Source organism: Nerophis lumbriciformis, linkage group LG17 (genome assembly GCF_033978685.3).
Source record: "Nerophis lumbriciformis linkage group LG17, RoL_Nlum_v2.1, whole genome shotgun sequence".
Taxonomy (NCBI): domain Eukaryota; kingdom Metazoa; phylum Chordata; class Actinopteri; order Syngnathiformes; family Syngnathidae; genus Nerophis; species Nerophis lumbriciformis.
In genome coordinates, this window is record NC_084564.2 from 41,815,751 (window position 1) to 41,838,857 (window position 23,107).

General features: G+C 43.4%; 1 protein-coding gene across 2 annotated transcripts in view; it reads right to left on the bottom strand.

The window, feature by feature from the left end:
• The window catches only part of smc4 (structural maintenance of chromosomes 4), a 110,362-nt gene that overhangs the window by 15,665 nt on the left and 71,590 nt on the right, over window positions 1-23,107 (bottom strand). For both annotated transcript variants that reach the window (XM_061973235.2, XM_061973234.2), the window contains 7 exons: window positions 21,485-21,646; window positions 21,184-21,409; window positions 21,030-21,106; window positions 3,538-3,690; window positions 3,332-3,458; window positions 3,074-3,263; window positions 1,016-1,160 (listed from right to left, as the gene is read on the bottom strand). In XM_061973235.2, the coding sequence (XP_061829219.1) occupies window positions 1,016-1,160; window positions 3,074-3,263; window positions 3,332-3,458; window positions 3,538-3,690; window positions 21,030-21,106; window positions 21,184-21,409; window positions 21,485-21,646 (1,080 nt within the window). The remainder of the gene's footprint in view (window positions 1-1,015; window positions 1,161-3,073; window positions 3,264-3,331; window positions 3,459-3,537; window positions 3,691-21,029; window positions 21,107-21,183; window positions 21,410-21,484; window positions 21,647-23,107) is intronic.

The following is a 23,107-nucleotide window of genomic DNA, read 5'->3' on the forward strand; positions in this document are numbered from 1 at the left end:
GTCTGTTTTTTTATCCCTAGAGGGCGCTAGAGCGCAATTTTGATTCTTGGGGTTTGGTTTTTTTATTAGATGGCAATTTTCGCCAGTCCTGATGTGTGTGTTAAATATGGTGAGTTTTGAAGCATGTTAAAAGGGTCAAATTACAGCTCAAAGAGGCAAAAGTGACTGTTTTTTACACAACCTTTGTTTTGAAGGGGGAATTGCCAACTTCCTGTTGATTTTAGCTGAAGGATGTTATTGTATGAAATCTAGGTCTAAGTGAGACCTACATAGAGGTTTTTGTTTCATGTCTTTAAGACATTCCTACTGGAAGTTGCAGGCAGTTTTGTCTGAGTTTTCTTCCTAGGAGCAGTTGTGTCTGTGCTTTCTTCCTAGGGGGCGCAAGAGCGCAATTTTGAGTGTTTCTAAAAAAAAAAATGTATTAGATCACAGTTTTTGCCAGTCCTGATGTGTGTGTCCAGTTTGGTGAGTTTTGAAGCATGTTAAGGGGGTCAAATTACAGCTCAAAGAGGCAAAAGTGACTGTTTTTACAAAACCTTTGTTTTGAAGGGGGAATTGCCAACTTCCTGTTGATTTTTGCTGAAGGATGTCAATGTATGAAATCTAGGTCTAAGTCAGACCTACATAGAGGTTTTTGTTTCATTCCTACCGGAAGTTACAAGCAATTTTGTCTGTTTTTTTATCCCTAGAGGGCGCTAGAGCGCAATTTTGAGTCTTGGGGTTTGGTTTTTTTATTAGATGGCAATTTTTGCCAGTCCCCAAATACAATTTTGGGGACTTTTGACCCATCAAATGTACAAAAAACAAACATAACTTACATCAAATACATTGTAGGACTTATTGCCTACTATTAGTACTATTAGCCAGACGTTTTATGCATTATTTTTCTAAGAAAAAAACTCACACTTTAACCCTAATGACAAAAATTGGCAGGTTGGTAAAAAGGTATAAAAAGAAAGGATGATTACACATCAGTAGTGACACTTATTTTAGCAGACAGAAGAAAAGTGCTGACCTCGGTCTCTTGACAGTCCTTCATGATCTCTCCTGCCTCGTCCTCCAGTTTGTTCAGGTGTTCTGTGAAGTCCCCTAAACACTTCTCATTGCTCTCCAGCTCAGCCTGCACACGACTCACACTCTCCTCACACTTCTTCTGGTTGCTGCAGGCACACACACACACACACACACACACACACACACACACACACACACGTTACATACACACACACACACACACTATGTATGTAATGTGTATAGTATATATATCACTATGTAAAGTGCTTTGAGTCACTAGAGAAAAGCGCTATATAAATATAATTCACTTCACTTCACATACACAGACACACACGTTACATACAAAGACACACACACTACACACTGAGACACGTTACACACACACAGAGACACAGGTTACACACACAGAGACACACTACAAAGACACACACATTACACACTGAGACACACGTTACACACACACAGAGACACAGGTTACACACACAGAGACACACATTACACACACACACACACACACGTTACACACAGACACACGTTACATACAAAGACACACACATTACACACAGAGACACACGTTACACACACACAGACACACGTTACATACAAAGACACACACATTACACACAGAGACACACGTTACACACACACACAGAGAGACACACACACACAGAGACACACGTTACATACAAAGACACACACATTACACACAGAGACATACGTTACACACACACAGAGACACAGGTTACACACACAGAGACACACACGTTACACACAGACACACACGTTACACACAGACACACACGTTAAACACAGATTACACACACAGAGACAAACGTTACACACACACACACACGTTACACACAGACACACACGTTACACACACAGGCACACACGTTACACACACACAGAGACACAGGTTACACACACAGAGACACAGGTTACACACACACACACACACATGACACACATAGAGACACAGGTTACATACACAGACACACACGTTACACACACACACACACACAGAGACACACGTTACACACACACATTACACACACACAGAGACACACGTTACATACAAAGACACACACGTTACACACAGAGACACAGGTTACACACACAGAGACAAACACGTTACACACAGACACACACGTTACATACAGACACACACGTTAAACACAGATTACACACACAGAGACAAACGTTACACACACACACACACACACGTTACACACCGACACACACAGGCACACACGTTACACACACAGACACACACGTTACACACACACAGAGACACAGGCTACACACACACACACACACAGACACAGGTTACATACACAGACACACACGTTACACACACACACACACACAGAGACACATGTTACACACACAGACACCCACGTTACACACACAGACACCCACATTACACCCACACACACACACAGACACACACGTGATACACAGAGACACAGGTTACATACAGACACACATGTTACACACACAGAGACACAGGTTACACACACAAAGACACACGTTACACACAGACACACACGTTACACACAGACACACACGTTACATACAAAGACACACACACTACACACTGAGACACACGTTACACACACACAGAGACACAGGTTACACACACAGAGACGCACTACAAAGACACACACATTACACACAGAGACACACGTTACACACACACAGAGACACAGGTTACACACACAGTCACACATGTTACACACACACAGAGACATAGCTTACACACACAGAGACACAGGTTACACACACACAGACACACATTACACACACACACACTCATGACACACATAGAGACACAGGTTACATAAACAGACACACATGTTACACACACAGAGACACATGTTACACACACAGACACCCACATTACACACACAGACACACACGTGATACACAGAGACACAGGTTACATACACAGACACACACAGAGACACAGGTTACATACACAGACACACACACACACACACGTTACACACACTACATACAGCGCACACACTGGGGTCACAAGTTGTTGTTTTTTGCTCACCGGTCTGCAGTCTTGATGGCGACTTGAGCCTTGGTGATGGTGGACGAGCATTCATCCAGAGCTTTGTTGATGTTGTCCAGCTTGTCCTGTTGAGCTTTCAGCTTGTGGCTGTTGATATCCACGATGAGGTTGTGGAGCCTCTTCACCTCGTTTTCCACCTTGGCAGCTTTGTTGGAAGCTGCTTCAAAGTCTGCAAGCGGCAGCAGACGTTGATGTTGTTGCAGAATTGACAAAGTCAAGTGTTGTAGTTAACTCCACCTTTCTTGAAGGCCTCCAGGCTCTTCTCCATCTGTTTCTGTTTGCTCTTGTCTGGGGCAGCGGCCAGCACGTTGGCCTCCAGTTCCTTCATCTGGACCTTTAAGTGGCTCTCCTGGTCAGACAGACTCTGCGAGGCAGAAAGAGCGAGAGCAGTTGGGAGGCCACACCGCCTGCTGTGGTGATTGGTCAGAATGATCAAGACGTACGGTCATGCTGTTGGAGTATTTCTCCAGCGTGTTCTTCATGTCACGGAGCTGAGAGCGCAGGCGCTGGACGTTCTCCTCCAGCTGCAGCTTCCTCTCTTGGCACCCCTGCAGCTTTGACGCCTTCTCGTTCAGCTTGCGCTCCATGCAGTCAAGCTGCGCACACACACACACACACACACACACACACACACAGACACACATCATCAGAGACTGCAGACCTGCCAACTCTTCTAGATTCCAGATAGACTTTTGGATATTGGCCGTGTCTTCCCACATTCCAACTGTAGTTATCAATCTCACATATTGTGCTTTTATTGTGTTGAGTTGTTGAGTTTGTGTTTATAATAAACACCACACATTGTTCACTAATATGTATACTAGGGATGTCCCGATCCGATATTTGGATCGGATCGGCTGCCGATATTTGGCAAAAAATTGCGTATCGGCAAGGCATGGGAAAATGCCGATCCAGATCCAGTTTAAAAAAAAAACTCCGGTCCATGTTTTCCAACGCACCGATTTAAATAATACATTCCACTTTTCTGCTGCTCCGTAATTTCCGTTCCGCATTTTCCAGCACACCTTTAACACATCCACAATTCTCACGCAGTTGCTTTTAGCTGCTGGCATTACACGACAGGCTCTTCTCACTCTTTCCTGTGTCTCCCTCTCACAGACAGCGAGCGCACCTTCTTACACACGTCACATACTGTCACGTCATACGTCACATACTGTCACGTCACACGTCACATACGTATACGTCCTCTCCCAGCAGAGAGCGAGGTAGCGGCATGGCTAACGTTAGCTGTGATGCTAGCGCAGCCGCTAAGGTGCGCGCCTGCTCAAGCGTCCTCTGCGCACGGCAATTACCGTATATGCCACGCACAAAATCAAATAAAAAAATAAGCGCATAACAATTTTCGACACACGGACACGACAGAGACAACAGTTTTCGTCATCATTGTTCAAATATTGTGACGTCTGTCGAGACGCTTATCTCCATTCGGTGCCACACGTCCACACCATCAAAATGCCGAGGCAAAAATTTCCACATCAACACACCGTATGAAAAAATTTGTGATTTTTTTAGTTGTGATTTCCTTCTCTGCATGAAAGTTTAAAAGTAGCATATATTAATGCAGTATGAAGAAGAATGTTTTAATGTAGACATGCAAGCCTTGAAAGAACATTTTGAAAATCAAGACTACATTTCCTGCAAATGGGTGCATTTCTACCCTATATTTTAACTTTAGATTTATTCTCATATCAAACTCTTTTGGCTGTCTTTTTGACACTTACCGTACATCCGGCGCCCCCCTCCACACCCTGGATTATAAATAATGTAAATAATTCAATGTGATTATCTTGTGTGATGACTGTATTATGATGATAGTATATATCTGATAGTATATATCTGTATCATGAATCAATTTAAGTGGACCCCGACTTAAACAAGTTGAAAAACTTATTGGGGTGTTACCATTTAGTGGTCAATTGTACGGAATATGTACTTCACTGTGCAACCTACTAATAAAAGTCTCAATCAATCAATCAAAACACATAGAATCATCATACTGCTGTGATTATATGCATCAAGTGTTCATTCAAGGCTAAGGCAAAATATCCAGATATATATTGTGTATCGCAATATGGCCTTAAAATATCGCAATATTAAAAAAAGGCCATATCGCCCAGCCCTAGTTCAATGATGCCATTTCTGTTTGTCATGTATAATTTTGTCTATTTTGTGTTTATCCTTGAATAAACAGGTCAGTTTCTTGTTACCAACCATTGTGTATTATTCAAACTCCCCTAATTCAGCTGGCTAGTTGTTATCAAGAGTACTAAAACCCTTTTCAACATGATTCTGACAACTAAGTAGGCTAAATAACTTTAAACTTTAATACATGCTCGGATAGGCCATTATCGGTATCGGTCAGTATCGGTATCGGATCGGAAATGCAAAAACAATATCGGTATCGGATCGGAAGTGCAAAAACCTGGATCGGGACATCCCTAATGTATACATAGAAGATAAAATACAACAACAACAAAAAACACTAACCTCCGTATTGCACACCACGATATATATATTTTTAAAGATTTTTGAATCGATACAAAAAAGAATCATGATTCATTCGATTATCTTTTTTATTTTTTTGACACCTATGGAGGTTAATTTGTGTTCTAATTATGAAAGCTTTTTTTGGACACTGAATTTGCGTAACTGAATTTTTTGCATTTGAATTTTGTGAACTGAATTTTATTTATTTTTTTTACATCAAATTATGCTGACAATTTCATTTGAAAAGAATGTGTTGGCAAAATTCTGTGTTTTCAAATTCAGTGTATAAAAATTAATGTTATAAAAAAGCAGCGTTTTAAAATTCAATGTAAAAAACTAATCAGTCTTTAAAAATTCAGTGTATAAATACCGCATTTTCCGCACTATTAGCCGCACCTAAAAACCACAAATTTACTCAAAAGCTGACAGTGCGGCTTATAACCCGGTGCGCTTTATATATGGATTAATATTAAGATTCATTTTCATAAAGTTTAGGTCTCGCAACTACGGTAAACAGCCGCCATCTTTTTTCCCCGTAGAAGAGGAAGTGCTTCTTCTTCTACGGTAAGCAACCGCCAAGGTAAGCACCCGCCCCCATAGAAGAAGAAGCGCGCGGGTATTACGTTTCATTTCCTTTGTGTGTTTACATCTGTAAAGACCACAAAATGGCTCCTACTAAGCGACACACTGTGGTTCTAGCTTGCCATGCTAATGGCCAGAAACTTCCACCCATGGTGATATTCAAAAGGAAGACCTTGCCAAAAGAGACCTTTCCAGCCGGCGTCATCATAAAAGCTAACTCGAAGGGATGGATGAAGAAAAGATGAGCGAGTGGTTAAGGGAAGTTTACACGAAGAGGCCGGGTGGCTTTTTTCACGCAGCTCCGTCCATGTTGATATACGACTCCATGCGCGCCCACATCACAGATGGTGTCAAAAAACAAGTGAAGCACACAAATACAACACTCGCCGTCATTCCGGGTGGATTAACCAAAGAACTCCAACCGCTCGATATTGGTGTCAACAGGGCATTCAAATCACGACTGCGAACGGCGTGGGAACAATGGATGACCGAAGGCGAACACACCTTCACTAAGACAGGGAGACAGCGCCGGACGACATACGCCAACATCTGCCAGTGGATCGTAAATGCCTGGGCGGATATTTCGGTCTCAACTGTGGTCCGAGCTTTCCGGAAGGCAGGATTCACGGAACTGCTGGAAAAACAACAGCGACACTGACTCTGATGACTTCGACGAGACGGAGCCGGCCATTTTGGATCGCGTATTCGCCCAACTTTTTAATTCGGACACCGTAGGAGAAGAATTCGAGGGATTTATGAATGAAGAATAACTTCAGAAAGTGAGTGTTATGTTTATTTTGTGTGTTGTGACATTAACGTTCGAGCAACATTAAGTTATTGCTATTGCTCTGCACTATTTTGAATTTTACTATGTTTGTGATTGCACATTTGCACATTACCGTACATTTTGGGAGTGAACAGAGTTGTTAGAACGCTGGTTTTTAATATATTATTAAAGTTTAACTGACCTATCTGACTGTTTTTTTGACATTCCTTTAGCGCAGTTAGATGCGGCTTACAACACGGGGCGGCTTATAGGTGGACAAAGTTTTGAAATATGCCGTTCATTGAAGGCGCGGCTTATAACACGGGGCGGCTTATGGTGCGGAAAATACGGTACTCAATGTTTAAAATTTCAGTGTAAAAAAAATGCAGTGCTGAAAAATTTGCTGCTTCAAAAAGCAAGACTCACTTCCGGTAAATTAAAGGGGAACATTATCACAATTTCAGAATGGTTAAAACCATTAAAAATCAGTTCCCAGTGGCTTATTATATTTTTCGAAGTTTTTTTCAAAATTTTACCCATCACGCAATATCCCTAAAAAAAAGCTTCAAAGTGCCTGATTTTAACCATCGTTATATACACCCGTCCATTTTCCTGTGACGTCACATAGTGAAGCCAACACAAACAAACATGGCGCATAGAACAGCAAGCTATAGCGACATTAGCTCGGATTCAGACTCGGATTTCAGCGGCTTAAGCGATTCAACAGATTACGCATGTATTGAAACGGATGGTTGTAGTGTGGAGGCAGGTAGCGAAAACCAAATTGAAGAAGAAACTGAAGCTATTGAGCCATATCGGTTTGAACCGGATGCAAGCGAAACCGACGAAAACGACACGGGAGAAAGCGAGGACGAATTCGGCGATCGCCTTCTAACCGACGATTGGTATGTGTTTGTTTGGCATTAAAGGAAACTAACAACTATGAACTAGGTTTACAGCATATGAAATACATTTGGCAACAACATGCACTTTGAGAGTGCAGACAGCCCAATTTTCATCAATTAATATATTCTGTAGACATACCCTCATCCGCGGTCTTTTCCTGAAAGCTGATCTGTCCAGTTTAAGGGACGGTGTGAGCCAAGACATCCAGGGGGTTTAGCTCGCTCGTCTGCGGGAACAAACTGCCGCCATTGCTTGCCGTGCTAGCGAGGTCCTTTGTCCCTGAATTGCTCACACACTCCGGCAGATTCAATGGGGGTCTGGCGGCAGATTTCTTTGACTTTATCGTTGGAAATGCATCTGCTTTGAGTGTCGCAGGATATCCACACATTCTTGCCATCTCTGTCGTAGCATAGCTTTCGTCGGTAAAGTGTGCGGAACAAACGTCCGATTTCTTGCCACTTTGGCATCTTTGGGCCACTGGTGCAACTTGAATCCGTCCCTGTTCGTGTTGTTACACCCTCCGACAACACACCGACGAGGCATGATGTCTCCAAAGTACGGACAACAGTCGAAAAAACGGAAAATAACAGAGCTGATTTGACTCGGTGTTTGAGAAAATGGCGGATTGCTTCCCGATGTGACGTCATCGCTCCGAGAGCGAATATTAGAAAGGCGTTTAATTCGCCAAAATTCACCCATTTAGAGTTCGGAAATCGGTTAAAAAAATATATGGTCTTTTTTCTGCAACATCAAGGTATATATTGACGCTTACATAGGTCTGGTGATAATGTTCCCCTTTAAGACTGAAGCAAACGATCCTGTCTCAGAACCAGCCAATGAGGCGTCAAGCTTGAAGTCACGTGACACTGGTCTTGCAAAACAGCATAAAAAGGCAGTTTACTGGGCATAATACAACTTAATTAACATTCCAATGCGCTCGCTGGACATTTTGAAACTATAGAAATGATTCCAATAGTTAGAATCTGCACTTTTGAGTGACATACGGGTTACTACGGTTACCATAGGAAGCCCTGTTTCATGCAGATGAGGGCACGGGGCAGAGTGGGCAAGGCAGCAACAAGCCCGAGACGTTGCAAACGCAACTTTCAGACTAGGGATGTCCCGATCCGATATTTGGATTGGATCGGCTGCAGATATTTGCAAAAAAATGCGTATCGGCAAGGCATGGGAAAATGCCGATCCAGATCCAGTTAAAAAAAAACAACACCGCTCCGTGTTTTCCAACGCACCGATTTAAATAGTACCGTATTTTCCGCACCATAAGGCGCCCTGGGTTATAAGCCGCGCCTTCAATGAACGGCATATTTCAAAACTTTGTCCACCTATAAGCCGCCCCGTGTTGTAAGCCGCATCTAACTGCGCTAAAGGAATGTCAAAAAAACAGTCAGATAGGTCAGTCAAACTTTAATAATATATTAAAAACCAGCGTGATGTGGGCGCGCATGGAGTCGTATATCAACATGGACGGAGCTGCGTGAAAAAAGCCACCCGGCCTCTTCGCGTAAACTTCCCTTAACCACTCGCTCATCTTTTCTTCATCCATCCATCCCTTCGAGTTAGCTTTTATGATGACGCCGGCTGGAAAGGTCTCTTTTGGCAAGGTCTTCCTTTTGAATATCACCATGGGTGGAAGTTTCTGGCCATTAGCATGGCAAGCTAGAACCACAGTGAAGGATGACTTCTCATTCCCTGTGGTGCGAATATTCACCGTACGTGCTCCCGTTGTATCCACAGTGCGGTTCACAGGAATATCAAAAGTCAGTGGAACCTCGTCCATGTTGATAATGTTCTCTGGCCGGATCTTTTTTCCAGCTATCTTGTTTTTACAATATGCACGGAAAGTAGCCAGCTTTTCTTGAAAGTCTTTAGGCAGTTGCTGTGAAATAGTAGTCCGTGTGCGGATGGAGAGATTGCGTCTTTTCATGAACCGTAAACCTGTCGCTTAGTAGGAGCCATTTTGTGGTCTTTACAGATGTAAACACACAAAGGAAATGAAACGTAATATCCGCGCGCTTCTTCTTCTTCTACGGGGGCGGGTGGTTGCTTACAGTAGAAGAAGAAAAGCTTCCTCTTCTATGGGGGCGGGTGCTTACCTTGGCGGTTGCTTGCCGTAGAAGAAGAAGCACTTCCTCTTCTACGGGGAAAAAAGATGGCGGCTGTTTACCGTAGTTGCGAGACCTAAACTTTATGAAAATGAATCTTAATATTAATCCATATATAAAGCGCACCGGGTTATAAGCCGCACTGTCAGCTTTTGAGTAAATTTGTGGTTTTTAGGTGCGGCTAATAGTGCGGAAAATACGGTACATTACACTTTTCTGCTGCTCCCTAATTTCCGTTCGGCATTTTCCAGCACACCTTCAACACATCCACAGGTCTGTGGATTCTCACGCAGTTGCTTTTAGCTGCTGGCATTACACGACAGGCTCTTCTCACTCTTTTCTGTGTCTCCCTCTCACAGACAGCAAACGCACCTTCTTACACACGTCACATACTGTCACGTCACACGTCACATACTGTCACGTCACATACTGTCACGTCATACGTCACATACTGTCACGTCATACGTCACATACTGTCACGTCATACGTCACATACTGTCACGTCATACGTCACATACTGTCACGTCATACGTCACATACTGTCACGTCATACGTCACATACTGTCACGTCATACGTCACATACTGTCACGTCACACGTCACATACTGTCACGTCACACGTCACATACTGTCACGTCACACGTCACATACTGTCACGTCACACGTCACATACTGTCACGTCATACGTCACATACTGTCACGTCATACGTCACATACTGTCACGTCATACGTCACATACTGTCACGTCATACGTCACATACTGTCACGTCATACGTCACATACTGTCACGTCATACGTCACATACTGTCACGTCATACGTCACATACTGTCACGTCATACGTCACATACTGTCACGTCACACGTCACATACTGTCACGTCACACGTCACATACTGTCACGTCACACGTCACATACTGTCACGTCATACGTCACATACTGTCACGTCACACGTCACATACTGTCACGTCACACGTCACATACTGTCACGTCATACGTCACATACTGTCACGTCATACGTCACATACTGTCACGTCATACGTCACATACTGTCACGTCACACGTCACATACTGTCACGTCACACGTCACATACTGTCACGTCACACGTCACATACTGTCACGTCATACGTCACATACTGTCACGTCACACGTCACATACTGTCACGTCACACGTCACATACTGTCACGTCATACGTCACATACTGTCACGTCATACGTCACATACTGTCACGTCATACGTCACATACTGTCACGTCATACGTCACATACTGTCACGTCATACGTCACATACTGTCACGTCATACGTCACATACTGTCACGTCATACGTCACATACTGTCACGTCATACGTCACATACTGTCACGTCATACGTCACATACTGTCACGTCACACGTCACATACTGTCACGTCACACGTCACATACTGTCACGTCACACGTCACATACTGTCACGTCATACGTCACATACTGTCACGTCACACGTCACATACTGTCACGTCACACGTCACATACTGTCACGTCATACGTCACATACTGTCACGTCATACGTCACATACTGTCACGTCATACGTCACATACTGTCACGTCACACGTCACATACTGTCACGTCACACGTCACATACTGTCACGTCACACGTCACATACTGTCACGTCACACGTCACATACTGTCACGTCACACGTCACATACTGTCACGTCACACGTCACATACTGTCACGTCACACGTCACATACTGTCACGTCATACGTCACATACTGTCACGTCATACGTCACATACTGTCACGTCACACGTCACATACTGTCACGTCACACGTCACATACTGTCACGTCACACGTCACATACTGTCACGTCACACGTCACATACTGTCACGTCATACGTCACATACTGTCACGTCATACGTCACATACTGTCACGTCATACGTCACATACTGTCACGTCATACGTCACATACTGTCACGTCATACGTCACATACTGTCACGTCATACGTCACATACTGTCACGTCATACGTCACATACTGTCACGTCACACGTCACATACTGTCACGTCATACGTCACATACGTATACGCCCTCTACCAGCAGAGACGTAGCAGCATGGCTAACGTTAGCTGTGATGCTAGCGCAGCCGTGTGACCAACGTTCTCTCTAAGGTGCGCGCTTGTGCAATTGCGCACTGTTTAAGCGTCCTCTGCGCATAGCAATTATATGCCACGCACAAAATCAAATAAAAAAATAAGCGCATAACAATTTTCGACACACGGACACGACAGAGAAAACAGTTTTCGTCATCATTGTTCAAATATTGTGACGCCTGTCGAGACGCTTATCTCCATTCGGTGCCACACGTCCACACCATCAAAATGCCGAGGCAAACATTTCCACATCAACACTGTATGAAAAAAATAGTGAATTTTTTAGTTGTGATTTCCTTCTCTGCATGAAAGTTTAAAAGTAGCATATATTAATGCGGTATGAAGAAGAATGTTTTAATGTAGACATGCAAGCCTTGAAAGAAAATGTTGAAAATCAAGACTACATTTCCTGCAAATGGGTGCATTTCTACCCTATATTTTAACTTTAGATTTATTCTCATATCAAACTCTTTTGGCTGTCTTTTTGACACTTACATCCGGCGCCCCCCTCCACACCCTGGATTATAAATAATGTCAATAATTCAATGTGATTATCTTGTGTGATGACTGTATTATGATGATAGTATATATCTGATAGTATATATCTGTATCATGAATCAATTTAAGTGGACCCCGACTTAAACAAGTGGAAAAACTTATTGGGGTGTTACCATTTAGTAGTCAATTGTACGGAATATGTACTTCACTGTGCAACCTACTAATAAAAGTCTCAATCAATCAATCAAAACACATAGAATCATCATACTGCTGTGATTATATGCATCAAGTGTTCATTCAAGGCTAAGGCAAAATATCGAGATATATATTGTGTATCGCAATATGGCCTTAAAATATCGCAATATTAAAAAAAGGCCATATCGCCCAGCCCTAGTTCAATGATGCCATTTCTGTTTGTCATGTATAATTTTGTCTATTTTGTGTTTATCCTTGAATAAACAGGTCAGTTTCTTGTTACCAACCATTGTGTATTATTCAAACTCCCCTAATTCAGCTGGCTAGTTGTTATCAAGAGTACTAAAACCCTTTTCAACATGATTCTGACAACTAAGTAGGCTAAATAGCTTTAAACTTTAATACATGCTCGGATAGGCCAGTATCGGTCAGTATCGGTATCGGTCAGTATCTGTATCGGATCGGAAGTGCAAAAACAATATCGGTATCGGATCGGAAGTGCATAAACCTGGATCGGGACATTCCTATTTCAGACGGAGGCAGATTTATACCTCAAACGTCTGCTGAAACAGTGACAAGATATCGAATAAGTGGATGTTTTTTTACCCTTTTGCTTTTATTTTTCGCCGCATTTGTTGCATCTTTGTTGCTCTTGTTAATTTAAAAACTTGTCGAACAAGGAGGTGGTCTGGGAAGTAGAGGAGCAACGTTGATTTATTTGGAATAATCAGTGTTTTATTGTTCATAGTTAATGTTGTACATCCCACATTCTATATTGTCTTATTCGATAAAAAACTAAACAGACCATCTCAAAAGCGGAATAAACTTACGTTTTTTTACTGAATTATATGACAGTCATAATGTACATGCAAATACAAAATGTAGGATTTACAAAATTAACTATGAACAATAAAACACTGAATATTGAGAATACATGAACCTCCTTGATCGACATCTTTTATAATCGAACAAGAACAACAAAAAAAAAGCAACAAACACAGCGAAACGGCCGCCGAGGGGAAAAAACATCTGCATATTGGTACAAATATCACTGTTCTGCAGTACTTTGTTGTAGAAATCTGCCTCCGTCTGACACTCGCTATCAGGCTTTTTGCTGTGTAAACAAGCCTCGCACAGTCTGCCCCGCTCTGTTAGTGCCAGGTCTACATGAAGCAGAACTTTGCATGTCACTCAAAAGTGCAAATTCTAACCACTGCAATCATTTCTATAGTTTCAAAATATCCAGCGAGCGCATTGAAATGTTAGTTAAGTTGTATTATGCCAAGGTAGCCCAGTTAAAGGGGCACCGGAAGTTGTCAGACCCGTCAGCGATCCTGTTCTGTCTCCCTGTAATGTTCGATCCTGTTCTGTCTCCCTGTAATGTTCGATCCTGTTCTGTCTCCCTGTAATGTTTGATCCTGTTCTGTCTCCCTGTAATGTTCGATCCTGTTCTGTCTCCCTGTAATGTTCGATCCTGTTCTGTCTCCCTGTAATGTTCGATCCTGTTCTGTCTCCCTGTAATGTTCGATCCTGTTCTGTCTCCCTGTAATGTTTGATCCTGTTCTGTCTCCCTGTAATGTTTGATCCTGTTCTGTCTCCCTGTAATGTTTGATCCTGTTTTGTCTCCCTGTAATGTTTGATCCTGTTCTGTCTCCCTGTAATGTTTGATCCTGTTCTGTCTCCCTGTAATGTTTGATCCTGTTCTGTCTCCCTGTAATGTTTGATCCTGTTCTGTCTCCCTGTAATGTTTGTCTGATCTTGAATGGGATTGTGCTGAAAATTTTAATTTCCCCTCGGGGATTAATAAAGTATTTCTGATTCTGATTCTGATAACTGGCAGACCCGTCAGCGATCCTGTTCTGTCTCCCTGTAATGTTCGATCCTGTTCTGTCTCCCTGTAATGTTTGATCCTGTTCTGTCTCCCTGTAATGTTTGATCCTGTTCTGTCTCCCTGTAATGTTTGATCCTGTTCTGTCTCCCTGTAATGTTCGATCCTGTTCTGTCTCCCTGTAATGTTTGATCCTGTTCTGTCTCCCTGTAATGTTTGTCTGATCTTGAATGGGATTTTGCTGAAAATTTTAATTTCCCCTCGGGGATTAATAAAGTATTTCTGATTCTGATTCTGATAACTGGCAGACCCGTCAGCGATCCTGTTCTATCTCCCTGTAATGTTCGATCCTGTTCTGTTTCCCTGTAATGTTTGATCCTGTTCTGTCTCCCTGTAATGTTCGATCCTGTTCTGTCTCCCTGTAATGTTTGATCCTGTTCTGTCTCCCTGTAATGTTCGATCCTGTTCTGTCTCCCTGTAATGTTCGATCCTGTTCTGTCTCCCTGTAATGTTCGATCCTGTTCTGTCTCCCTGTAATGTTCGATCCTGTTCTGTCTCCCTGTAATGTTTGATCCTGTTCTGTCTCCCTGTAATGTTTGATCCTGTTCTGTCTCCCTGTAATGTTTGATCCTGTTTTGTCTCCCTGTAATGTTTGATCCTGTTCTGTCTCCCTGTAATGTTTGATCCTGTTTTGTCTCCCTGTAATGTTTGATCCTGTTCTGTCTCCCTGTAATGTTCGATCCTGTTCTGTCTCCCTGTAATGTTCGATCCTGTTCTGTCTCCCTGTAATGTTCGATCCTGTTCTGTCTCCCTGTAATGTTCGATCCTGTTCTGTCTCCCTGTAATGTTCGATCCTGTTCTGTCTCCCTGTAATGTTTGATCCTGTTCTGTCTCCCTGTAATGTTTGATCCTGTTCTGTCTCCCTGTAATGTTCGATCCTGTTCTGTCTCCCTGTAATGTTTGTCTGATCTTGAATGGGATTGTGCTGAAAATTTTAATTTCCCCTCGGGGATTAATAAAGTATTTCTGATTCTGATTCTGATAACTGGCAGACCCGTCAGCGATCCTGTTCTGTCTCCCTGTAATGTTCGATCCTGTTCTGTCTCCCTGTAATGTTTGATCCTGTTCTGTCTCCCTGTAATGTTTGATCCTGTTCTGTCTCCCTGTAATGTTTGATCCTGTTTTGTCTCCCTGTAATGTTTGAACCTGTTTTGTCTCCCTGTAATGTTTGATCCTGTTCTGTCTCCCTGTAATGTTTGATCCTGTTCTGTCTCCCTGTAATGTTTGATCCTGTTCTGTCCCCCTGTAATGTTTGATCCTGTTCTGTCTCCCTGTAATGTTTGTCTGATCTTGAATGGGATTGTGCTGAAAATTTTAATTTCCCCTCGGGGATTAATAAAGTATTTCTGATTCTGATTCTGATAACTGGCAGACCTGTCAGCGATCCTGTTCTATCTCCCTGTAATGTTTGATCCTGTTCTGTCTCCCTGTAATGTTCGATCCTGTTCTGTCTCCCTGTAATGTTTGATCCTGTTTTGTCTCCCTGTAATGTTTGATCCTGTTCTGTCTCCCTGTAATGTTTGATCCTGTTTTGTCTCCCTGTAATGTTTGATCCTGTTTTGTCTCCCTGTAATGTTTGATCCTGTTCTGTCTCCCTGTAATGTTTGATCCTGTTCTGTCTCCCTGTAATGTTTGATCCTGTTCTGTCCCCCTGTAATGTTTGATCCTGTTCTGTCTCCCTGTAATGTTTGTCTGATCTTGAATGGGATTGTGCTGAAAATTTTAATTTCCCCTCGGGGATTAATAAAGTATTTCTGATTCTGATTCTGATAACTGGCAGACCTGTCAGCGATCCTGTTCTATCTCCCTGTAATGTTTGATCCTGTTCTGTCTCCCTGTAATGTTCGATCCTGTTCTGTCTCCCTGTAATGTTCGATCCTGTTCTGTCTCCCTGTAATGTTTGATCCTGTTCTGTCTCCCTGTAATGTTTGATCCTGTTCTGTCTCCCTGTAATGTTCGATCCTGTTCTGTCTCCCTGTAATGTTTGATCCTGTTCTGTCTCCCTGTAATGTTCGATCCTGTTCTGTCTCCCTGTAATGTTTGATCCTGTTCTGTCTCCCTGTAATGTTTGTCTGATCTTGAATGGGATTTTGCTGAAAATTTTAATTTCCCCTCGGGGTTTAATAAAGTATTTCTGATTCTGATAACTGCCTTTTTATGCTGTTTTGCAAGACCAGTGTCACGTGACTTCAAGCCTGTCACCTCATTGGCTGGTTCTGAGACGGAATCGTTTGCCTCAGTCTTAATTGACCGGAGGTGAGTCTTGCTTTTTGAAGCAGCAAGTTTTTTCCATACTGAATTTTTATACGCACGCTTTTTGCTAACACATTTTTTTTTTCTAAGAAATTGTCAGCATAATTTGATGTACAAAATGTCAGACTTAGACAATAGTGCTTTAAGTTAAAGTTAAAGTACCAATGATTGTCCCACACACACCAGGTGTGGTGAAATGTGTCCTCTGCATTTGACCCATCCCCTTGTTCACCCCCTGGGAGGTGAGGGGAGCAGTGAGCAGCAGCGGTGGCCGCGCCCAGGAATAATTTTTGGTGATTTAACCCCCAATTCCAACCCTTGATGTTGAGTGTCAAGCAGGGAGGTAATGGCTCCCATTTGTATAGTCTTTGGTATGACTCGGCCGGAGTTTGAACTCACAACCTACCCATCTCAGGGTGGACACTCTAACCACTAGGCCACTGATAGATGTCAACTAGAGATGCGCGGATAGGCAATTATTTCATCCGCAACCGCATTACAAAAGTCGTCAACCATCCGCCATCACCCGAACCAACATTTTATCAAAACCACACCCGCCCGCGCCCGCCCGTTGTTATATATCTAATATAGACGATGCAAGCTTTTGCCTGTTAAAGAAAGGAGACTGATCCAATGCAGCAGAGACATTCAATGCGTGCCACGCATCTCTCAGATAGTGCGTTCCTCACACTTTGTGTGCGCAGGTGCAGCAAGCAGAACGAGGCTTTTAAGAAGTTAAAAAAATGTTTTAGAAAGACTAGGCCTATATTTTCGTTAGGTAAAAAGAATTTTCTGAATTTATTTCAATGAATATTAACTTGTTAACGTTATAATGCTCAAATAGGGACGAGGGCGGGGTGCACAGTGAAACAGTGAACAATTTCGCGACAAAGATGAACCTTTATTGATTGATCTGCAGCCATGACAAAATATCAGACAATCTCCATTGTCAATGACAGGCAGGAAAATAAAGATAAACACATAGCCTATGTTCTAGGCATAGGCTCATACGTTTTTAAGTTGAAATAAAAAAATAAATAAAAAATGTGCCTCATAAGCCTTAGGCTGTCAATCACGCGCACAAACTTAAATTATACAATAACATATGTATGTCATCTTTATTTAAACAAAAATAAATTAAATAAATAATAATAATAAATTACCTGCAACTTATTGGCCAAGGCAAATAGCTGAAGGGGGCAAATCAAACCCATCAGACTGCAATTTATCATCAAACTTGAATTATAATGAACATAGACGGTCGCGGCAAACAAAGCAGGCTAAATATCCTTACATTGTCGCCAATCGGAGATGCGCTTCACTTGAAAGCGAGGCCAAATAATTATTCACACATAGTAGTATATCTCCAATAGAAAAAAACCACAATAAACAACGCAATTGCCTTAATTCCTTTGCATTGTAGTGCGCCCAAACAACACGTAACCATCAAAATTATTCATCTGACCGAACTCAATATAGGTTAGACATGGGCTTATTTGGTATAGCCTATAGGTAACGTAGACTAATTTGTTTAACATATCCAACCGTATGTCTACTTACCGTATTTTCCGCACTATTAGCCGCACCTAAAAACCACAAATTTACTCAAAAGCTGACAGTGGCTTATAACCCGGTGCGCTTTATATATGGATTAATATTAAGATTCATTTTCATAAAGTTTCGGTCTCGCAACTACGGTAAACAGCCGCCATCTTTTTTCCCCGTAGAAGAGGAAGTGCTTCTTCTTCTACGCAAGCAACCGCCAAGGTAAGCACCCGCCCCCATAGAACAGGAAGCGCTTCTTCTTCTACTGTAAGCAACCACCCGCCCCCGTAGAAGAAGAAGAAGCGCGCGGATATTACGTTTCATTTCCTTTGTGTGTTTACATCTGTAAAGACCACAAAATGGCTCCTACTAAGCGACAGGTTTCCGGTTCATGAAAAGACGCAATCTCTCCATCCGCACACGGACTACTATTTCACAGCAACTGCCTAAAGACTTTCAAGAAAAGCTGGCTACTTTCCGTGCATATTGTAAAAACAAGATAGCTGAAAAAAAGATCCGGCCAGAGAACATTATCAACATGGACGAGGTTCCACTGACTTTTGATATTCCTGTGAACCGCACTGTGGATACAACGGGAGCACGTACGATGAATATTCGCACCACAGGGAATGAGAAGTCATCCTTCACTGTGGTTCTAGCTTGCCATGCTAATGGCCAGAAACTTCCACCCATGGTGATATTCAAAAGGAAGACCTTGCCAAAAGAGACCTTTCCAGCCGGCGTCATCATAAAAGCTAACTCGAAGGGATGGATGGATGAAGAAAAGATGAGCGAGTGGTTAAGGGAAGTTTACGCGAAGAGGCCGGGTGGCTTTTTTCACGCAGCTCCGTCCATGTTGATATACGACTCCATGCGCGCCCACATCACGCTGGTTTTTAATATATTATTAAAGTTTGACTGACCTATCTGACTGTTTTTTTGACATTCCTTTAGCGCAGTTAGATGCGGCTTATAACACGGGGCGGCTTATAGGTGGACAAAGTTTTGAAATATGCCGTTCATTGAAGGCGCGGCTTATAATCCAGGGCGCCTTATGGTGCGGAAAATACGGTACTTTTTTTTTTGTTAGCACTATGCAGGAATAAAATGGCATCTACAGTGCCAGGATTCATGCGAGAGCGCCTGGCCTCTAAAATGCGCCCTGCTGCGCTGACGGAGCGCTCACTTGCGCCACTTGTTGCTGGGACGCGGTGCCTGATGAACAATTGACTGTTTCAAAGAGTGCTGCTCGTTTTTCATATGTGGGTAACAAAATTTAACTATGTACCGTATTTTCCGCACCATAAGGCGCCCTGGGTTATAAGCCGCGCCTTCAATGAACGGCATATTTCAAAACTTTGTCCACCTATAAGCCGCCCCGTGTTATAAGCCGCATCTAACTGCGCTAAAGGAATGTAAAAAAAACAGTCAGATAGGTCAGTCAAACTTTAATAATATATTAAAAACCAGCGTGATGTGGGCGCGCACGGAGTCGTATATCAACATGGACGGAGCTGCGTGAAAAAAGCCACCCGGCCTCTTCGCGTAAACTTCCCTTAACCACTCGCTCATCTTTTCTTCATCCATCCCTTCGAGTTAGCTTTTATGATGACGCCGGCTGGAAAGGTCTCTTTTGGCAAGGTCTTCCTTTTGAATATCACCATGGGTGGAAGTTTCTGGCCATTAGCATGGCAAGCTAGAACCACAGTGAAGGATGACTTCTCATTCCCTGTGGTGCGAATATTCACCGTACGTGCTCCCGTTGTATCCACAGTGCGGTTCACAGGAATATCAAAAGTCAGTGGAACCTCGTCCATGTTGATAATGTTCTCTGGCCGGATCTTTTTTTCAGCTATCTTGTTTTTACAATATGCACGGAAAGTAGCCAGCTTTTCTTGAAAGTCTTTAGGCAGTTGCTGTGAAATAGTAATCCGTGTGCGGATGGAGAGATTGCGTCTTTTCATGAACCGGATCCCTGTCGCTTAGTAGGAGCCATTTTGTGGTCTTTACAGATGTAAACACACAAAGGAAATGAAACGTACGGTAATATCCGCGCGCTTCTTCTTCTTCTACGTGGGCGGGTGGTTGCTTACAGTAGAAGAAGAAGCGCTTCCTGTTCTATGGGGGCGGGTGCTTACCTTGGCGGTTGCTTGCGTAGAAGAAGAAGCGCTTCCTGTTCTACCGGGAAAAAAGATGGCGGCTGTTTACCGAAGTTGCGAGACTGAAACTTTATGAAAATGAATCTTAATATTTATCCATATATAAAGCGCACCGGGTTAAAAGCCGCACTGTCAGCTTTTGAGTAAATTTGTGGTTTTTAGGTGCGGCTAATAGTGCGGAAAATACGGTATGTATATATATTTCCGAATTGGTTCAACCGCCAACCGCCCGCATCTATTTAAAATCTATTTTTACCCGCCCGACCCGCGGTTTATCCGCGGACTCCGCGGTTGTGTCCGCACACCGCGCATCTCTAATGTCAACACTGGAGACTGCTTGTGAAGAAAGCAGTGGACCTCAACCTTGATGATAGTTGACTTACCTCCTCCTGGGAGACTTCCGTGTTGAGAGAAGAGCCCATCCGGCCCTTTATCATCCGTCCTCCTCCAGTCATGGTTCCTGTGAGGACACTAGATGAGCTCCAACTCCAAACAAGAAGTGTGGTAAGTGTAGAAGAGAAACAGGATGACACCGACCAGCCATCTCAATGATCTGCCCCTTGAGGGTGACCACCCTCCAACGCCTGTCTCTCTGGAAGGCAATCCTTGTTGCCTGCTCCATGTCTTGGGCGACCAGGGTGTCCCTCAAGGCAAAGTAGAACGCCGGACGCACGCTCTCGTCGTTCATTCTCACCATGTCAAAGAGACGGGGGCTGTCCTCAGGGGTGCGGATTGGTCCCATGTTCCTCTCCCACACCGTCATCTGAGGCAAGGAGAGGTCAGTCCATCGAGCTTGGTCAATCTTGGCAGTTGTTTCCGAAAAGCCAGCGGTACTTACCTTGTCAAGACCGATGAAAGTCGCCATGCCGATGTTATGCTCTTTGAGGAATACGACACATTTCTGAGCCGTGTCGATGGTGTCCACCACAATGTGGTCCAGAGCTCCACAGCAGGAGGAAATGGCCACGTCGTACTTTTCATCTATGGCTCCGAGGTCTCCCTGAAAGGAGAGAATGATCACTATCTGGAAGGGATGTAACGGTATAAAATCAAGGTATTTTGTTGCTATTAAAGGGGAACATTATCACCAGACCTATGTAAGCGTCAATACATACCTTGATGTTGCAGAAAAAAGACCATATATTTTTTTAACCGATTTCCGAACTCTAAATGGGTGAATTTTGGCGAATTAAACGCGTTTCTATCAACGTGACGTCACATCGGGAAGCAATCCGCCATTTTCTCAAACACCGAGTCAAATCAGCTCTGTTATTTTCCGTTTTTTTCGACTGCTTTCCGTACCTTGGAGACATCATGCCTCGTCGGTGTGTTGTCGGAGGGTGTAACAACACGAACAGGGACCGATTCAAGGTTGCACCAGTGGCCCAAAGATGCGAAAGTGGCAAGAAATTGGACGTTTGTTCCGCACACTTTACCGACGAAAGCTATGCTACGACAGAGATGGCAAGAATGTGTGGATATCCTGCGACACTCAAAGCAGATGCATTTCCAACCATAAAGTCAAAGAAATCTGCCGCCAGACCCCCATTGAATCTGCCGGAGTGTGTGAGCAATTCAGGGACAAAGGACCTCGCTAGCACGGCAAGCAATGGCGGCAGTTTGTTCCCGCAGACGAGCGAGCTAAACCCCCTGGATGTCTTGGCTCACACCGTCCCTTATGCCACCGAAGATGATCAAGAGAAGAATATCGACCCTAGCTTCCCTGGCCTGCTGACATCAACTCCAAAACTGGACAGATCAGCTTTCAGGAAAAGAGCGCGGATGAGGGTATGTCTACAGAATATATTAATTGATGAAAATTGGGCTGTCTGCACTCTCAAAGTGCATGTTGTTGCCAAATGTATTTCATATGCTGTAAACCTAGTTCATAGTTGTTAGTTTCCTTTAGTGCCAAACAAACACGTACCAATCGTTGGTTAGAAGGCGATCGCCGAATTCGTCCTCGCTTTCTCCCGTGTCGCTGGCTGTCGTGTCGTTTTCGTCGGTTTCGCTTGCATACGGTTCAAACAGACATGGCTCAATAGCTTCAGTTTCTTCTTCAATTTCGTTTTCGCTACCTGCCTCCACACTACAACCATCCGTTTCAATACATGCGTAATCTGTTGAATCGCTTAAGCCGCTGAAATCCGAGTCTGAATCCGAGCTAATGTCGCTATAGCTCGCTGTTCTTTCCGCCATGTTTGTTTGTGTTGGCATCACTATGTGACGTCACAGGAAAATGGACGGGTGTTAGAGATGCGCGGATAGGCAATTATTTCATCCGCAACCGCATCAGAAAGTCGTCAACCATCCGCCATCCACCCGATGTAACATTTGATCAGAACCGCACCCACCCGCCATCCGCCCGCACCCGCCCGTTGTTATATATCTAATATAGACGATGCAAGGCATTAGTGAGGTTATAAAGCTTTTGCCTGTTAAAGAAAGGAGACTGATCCAA